Source organism: Chroicocephalus ridibundus, chromosome 23 (assembly GCF_963924245.1).
Source record: "Chroicocephalus ridibundus chromosome 23, bChrRid1.1, whole genome shotgun sequence".
Lineage (NCBI taxonomy): Eukaryota > Metazoa > Chordata > Aves > Charadriiformes > Laridae > Chroicocephalus > Chroicocephalus ridibundus.
Window position 1 is genome coordinate 1,295,187 of NC_086306.1, and position 6,000 is coordinate 1,301,186.

General features: G+C 44.1%; 1 protein-coding gene across 2 annotated transcripts in view; it reads right to left on the bottom strand.

Annotated features, from left to right (window-relative positions):
* The window catches only part of ANTXR1 (ANTXR cell adhesion molecule 1), a 116,019-nt gene extending 110,667 nt beyond the window's left edge, over window positions 1-5,352 (bottom strand). For both annotated transcript variants that reach the window (XR_010074013.1, XM_063358715.1), the window contains exon 1: window positions 4,841-5,352. Coding sequence is in view for 1 of the 2 variants with exons in the window: in XM_063358715.1 (XP_063214785.1) it covers window positions 4,841-4,992 (152 nt within the window). In the remaining variant the exon portion in view is untranslated. The remainder of the gene's footprint in view (window positions 1-4,840) is intronic.
* Between the last annotated feature and the right edge of the window lie 648 nt (window positions 5,353-6,000).

Consider the following 6,000-nt stretch of genomic DNA (forward strand, 5'->3'; position numbering starts at 1 on the left):
CAGGGTCTATAGAGGTCCAGTTCAGAGCAGGACAAGCCTCTAAGCCTAATCACAGTCCAAGAACATTCTCCTCTTCCTGACTGGCAAGGGATATGCAAAAAACCCAACTAATAAACAAGTAACCATGGACTGAATTTACATGAAGCAGTAGATAAAGTGCAGAGCACTTCAGGCACACACTTAATCCTGGACTTAAGACAGTTCCCACCCACCCCTTTTACCAAGGAACAGTTAACCTTAGATTCACCAATGGCTGAAAACATGTACGCAGGTCTTGATGGGCAAGGATTTCACATCGCTCGTTGCAACTGCATGCCTACAGCAGGCTTAGGAGGGAATTACATTCTCTCAGGCAACAAGCAAAAATGACACAAGAACGCGCAAATTCCTGCAGGCTACCTTGCTAGCATCCCTCAAGCCTCACGCTAAAAGAAAGAAAAACTATGTCTCCATATACTTGCAAACCCCTGCCAGCCAAACAAAACACATACATTGCCCTGCATTCAGGCCTGTGATTTCAGAAAAACAATCAACAAATGACTGACTTGGTCATCAATGATCAGAGATTATTTTGAATCTATTTCTGCAGACGCTCTGTTTCACCATTGCCTACTGAAGGCTTGTATTTCTTCAGATTAGAGCAGCTAGAATATTATTCAGCTCTGGAAGGGTCCTGTGGTTAGCTCTGTTGGAGGGCTCACATTTCCCAGGATAAGAGTCACCACTACCAGAAGCGGTTCATGTAGGTGCTGCCTGGTGATACAGAGTCTGCTTTCCATCCCACTGTGGCCCCTATATTCTTCTGTACTCTGAGTGTAAATCTGGACTTAGTCCCGCTTAAGTCACGGTAACCACCGCTACTAAAGCTGCATTCAAAGAAACAACTATTAGCCTCTCTAGAGCAGGAGTTTCACTTCAATACAACTGGTTAAAAATAGATCAGCTGTCTGGCTGAATAACGAAGGGATCACAGGAAACAGCTTGGATTACTTGCTTCATTTTTCCAAGGATCTTTTGGAGCCAAGTTCTTTCACATATGTACAGTTCCTTGCATGTTTTCTGCACATGGCTTTGAAATGCCTAGTATTTGCACACAACAGGCAAGAGCATAGGAAATAACACCTTTGACACAGAGAGGATACAGCAAAAGATTACTGAGAAGACCGACTCATTGTTATTCCTTTGTCCCTACGTGCATATAAATTAATCTGGGAGCTGCCTCTACCTAATGTTCCAGCTGCGCTTGTGTGGGGTGTTTGCATACTACAGCACTAGATGCCATGTCAGTTAGGGAGCGGGTCATAGTCTTCATTAATTAGTCACGTGGATGATATTTTTAGAATAACAATGTCAGCAAAAACAAATGTTTGTTTTATGTTCATCAACAACTCACTGCTTCCTCATTCTTCCTTCCTAATGAAGACCACGTACCTTAACTCGCATCCAGGCTATAAATTCTGTGGCACCATCTTCTGACATAGGTTTTGCTGCCTTTCAGTCTAGGGGAGCCTCAACCCCTGAAACCCCTCAGCACCACAGTAACACAAAAGGACATGCCAACTAGGACCAGCCCTCTCAACAATTCTCCCAAGATTAGCTGGCATTACTTTCCACAACACCGGGCTCATCTTGGTATGCCCTCCACTCCGAGATGCTCAGCGCCCTGTATGACTATACATATAACCTACACAGCAAACAGCACACAGCCGTATTCTAATTAGCGTACAGCTTGAGTTGTAGCCCTTCAGTGGACGTGCTGTCAGGCACCTCAGAATTTCAAGTTCGGTGTTTGCATGTGTAATGCTATTTTTGTCCTTCTAGGTTTGCTGCATGTCAAGCAAGGATTCTCAAGAGAGCTAGCAAACCTTAGTTTCCTTCGAAGTTGGAGCACTGCACCAACAACAGTGTGAGAACTTCAGTTTTACTTGGCAAGGAGTTTGCCCGACTCGAACTGCAGTCGTCGGGGGTGTCTTTGCATCACTTTTGGAACATAACTCTGCTAGCCTGAGGTCCAACAGTCACAGCACGAGAGGCGTTCTCTATTGCTACCTAAGCTGTATGAGAACTCTTGGAAGTGATAAAAGACAGGCAAGTGCACGCAGAGGTTAAGGATGCTATTGCTAGCAAGCACACCTAGTATCATTCAAACTTTTGTTCTGTTTGTTACATGCGCACCAAGGCTGTGTAGCTTAACAGGATTATTTCTGAATGGCTGAATGCTGGATTTTCTCCTTCATGACCACGAGAAACGGGAGATGTGCTTCGGGTCCTCTGAGCATGCCATCTGCAGGAAGTCATGTCTCCAGCTGATTACACAGGGCCTGAGGAAACCCGGTTTCCCTTCAGCAGTGCACCCAGCAAGCTTGCAGGAGTCTAAGGAGACTGTTGCAGGGAGTAGAGCATCACTTCATGAGAACAGCCTATAACATGAGCACCTTCCCCAGTGGTTACATGTTCTCTTTAAAGGGGCTTCTTGTGGCCAGAAACATGCTTCAAGAGCCAGCGCTGTGACAAGGACTGCGTATAGTGTGGTGGCTGGAAGGTGTCCTATGAGCAGCACACGTACAGGGTGCTAATGGGACGTAAGGAGTCACTAAATCCACGTAGGCACTGAGGCAAAAGGATCGGTAGAGGGCTCTAGCACTGCTGACTTCAAGGGCCATGTTTATTGTTTTTACATTACTCCTTTGATCCCAGAAAGTAGGTGGCTTAATATTTTAATGGCTTGCTTCCACCATTTAAATTCACATTCTGTGCTTCAGAATCCAAATCTCTTCTGCTTCAGTGTCCTTTATCACTTTTAATCATTTTTCAAGCTATTCAGAAAAAGAAAGCAGCGAGCTCTGAATCTATTATAATTTCACAGTTTGCCTGAAGCCCTCTGTAGGCACCACCTCTCTCCACATTCAGGACTTCAGCAGCATTTTTGAAAACGTTCTCTAAATAATTAGAAGGTAGAAAACCCAGGCTAAGTAAGATCCAGGGTTTTTAGAACTTCAGTTTTAGACTCTGATGAGTGAAAGAAAGTTTTAAAGATAAAGGATATGGGATAACCTGCTCCCCCACAGTCAGTCTCTCATCAGCCTCCTCAAAGGCTAAACAATCAGGTCCATGGCATATTGTACACCCTAGTAGTTTAAACACCATAACTCTCCTCCAAATCCCACTGGGGACCAAGGACATTTTCACATTAGACCCTGTTTATTTCTGCACCAGAAAACCCCCCAAAATAGGAAGCCTGCAACTGTCAGAGCAGGACTTTTTGTTGGATACCTTGATACGTACACTGAGGTAAACCTGCCTACTTTAAAGTTCGCGCCAAGCCTCATATTTCCACCCAAATTAATAATCCCTTGAGCAAGCCTAGAAAGTCATGCCTTTTAGTAAGAGGAGAGCACAGAACTTGAAATAAGTGGCTGTTACAATTACATTAGCTCCAAGATATAACACAGCACATCCAACAGAGAGAACTTTCAATCCTGCTTCAACTTTCAGGGAAACACAGTTTCCAGAAGCTGTCCGCAGTACAAATCATGCTCTGGTGGGTTTTTTTTCATACATAGCCATAAAAGTGTTCCAACCAAGAACTGAACAGCCAAAGCAACAAAATACATTAGATGGGTAGGTCTAGAAAAAAATCCTTCCCTGGAGCGTTAGGACAACTGGCATGCTAAAATAGCCTGTGTCTCAGCCTTACATTTTATCCAGTATTTTGTAATAAAGCGTTATGTAATCCCAAGTCATCTCTACTAATGGAATGTGGGAGCTACTGCAAAACACTCCAGAGGATCAGTCAGAAAGCTTCATCCGCGAGCATTTTTGGCAAGTTGCAAATACTTTCCTGTCTCTGAAATTTATGGTTAATAATGTCAGTACCATGGCTCTGGCATGCATATTCTCCAGTATTTCCAAATCTTTGGTTCAAAATAACTATTCTTAATCAAGAAAATTAGGAGAATCCTTTTAGCTAGTACTTTTTTCATACTTTCTTGTAAATTGTTGTATTGCTTCAATATGAAGCTTCCCAAGGCTCAGCACAGACCTATTTCACATGGCTCCATCTACAATCTGAAGGCCTGTAAAGAGGCAAACTCTCCAGTGCCAAGAAGATGACACTATCACAATTGATGAAAAAAGCGAGGTTGGAAGTGATCTTCAGTATAAACAATTCAGCAGTCAAAAGCTGCCTTTGATTAACAGGAAACAAAGAAAATGTGACTCAGCGTAAAGAAAATCAAGCTCACTTTAAATGAGGCACTCTACCTGCTTACCATCACAACTGCCAAAACCCGAACCTTTCAAAGGGAGTAGGCACCTCTTGGAGCCCGGTCTTTACCTGCCAGTTGCTGCTCTAGAATGTTCAGAGCTAAGGAGCAAGTGGTACAGAAGCAGATCACCAGGCAGGCGAGCATTTCCTTCCCATTTTCAGCTGCAGAACTAATGCCTGCAATGATAACTCTCCAACCCCTGCTTTTGTGAGTGCTTCAGCCTTCACGGTTCACAGGGAAATGAGAGGTGATGAGGATACTGCCCTTCTCCCAACCACTCTTTTAAGAAACTACAGGGTCAAGTACACAATAAAGCTTCTATAGCAGCCACAGCAACATTTATAACTAATTGATTTACAGAACACAATGAGATTATATACTAGACCTACCAAAGAAGTTGCCACAACAAAAACAATGCCAGAGCAGTAAGCAGTTTCCTAGGTCCCTTGGGGACACAGTGATTTCTGCAAAAGCAAAATCCAAAGAAAACCTCCTCGGTATCAGTATATGCCATTCCAGTTCATGCCTAGAGAAAGACTTCTTTGAAAAAGAGCAGAGGAGAACCGACTTACTTGTCCAGAATGAAATACAAATCAAATCCTCCATAACAGGCAGGACCACCGTTCTCTCTCTTTCCACCTTGTCCATCACAGGCTAGCACAAAACTTGCTAGGAAGAGACATCTGCAGCCAAATCTCAAGATGCTTTGCTTTGCAATAGCCATTATATCCAGAGAGGAGGAGAAAAAGAAATCTCTTCTTCCAGGCTCCTTTATTTCACAGGTTTCTCCACAAAAGCCATTCAGTGACCTTTAAATCTGTAGGCAGGTCTGTATGTATGTGTATCTTTTATTCCTTGAAACTCCACTTGCAAGAGTTGTTCTCAGGAATTGCAAGACTTTCCCCCTTGTTTCCCTTGCACTTCTGTTTCTTGGTTTCAGATTTCAAGATGCACAATACTGTATTTCACTTTTTTTTTTTAAAGGGACTTGACCCTCGGTCTCACTTGCAGCTCTCTGAAAGCAGCACCATTGTTTAGCGAGAGAAGAAGCAGCCTCCGAACAAATCTTGCTTTGTTACACACTTCAGAAATGACAGGGAGGGTTTGAGGAACTCGCCCCCCTCCCTCATTTATTATTGTTATTATTAAGGATGGTAAGTGCTGTTTTTCCTTAGCAAAAAAAGCTCAGAGAATGCCACCTGGTGGCGAAAACTCAAGCTGACCGGAGTCACTGGTTTTAAACATCTCATTCCTGCAGCGAGCACACTGAACACATCCCACAGCAGCTTTAGGAACGAGCAGAGAAGCAGTTTGCTTACAGCGGCCACGCAGCACTATGCAGAGACATCTTGGTTTCCCACGTTGGCAGCATCCGGGTATAAAGACCTTGAAAAACCTGGAGTAGCTTCACAAAAACTGAAGTGACAAGCCACACCAGGTTTCGTCCCTTGGGTTTTCTCAGTCCTGAGAAATATCGAGCAACGGCTGTGCCTGTGAAACGGGCTGCCCCCTCTTACCATCCTTAGCAAGCTCCTTTCAGCCACTGGAGCCTAAACCCTCCCTCTGCCAGGAAAACTTGCTGGAAAATGTAACGTCAGCTACGCTTGCATTTTCTGTCTCCTTCCACAAACAGCACCACAAACTCCAAAACCGGAGCAGGACGGCCCAAAAGCAAGAGCATTCCTCACTCAGAGCAGCCCCCCCCAGGCCAGCAAGAGCTAAACTAGAGAGC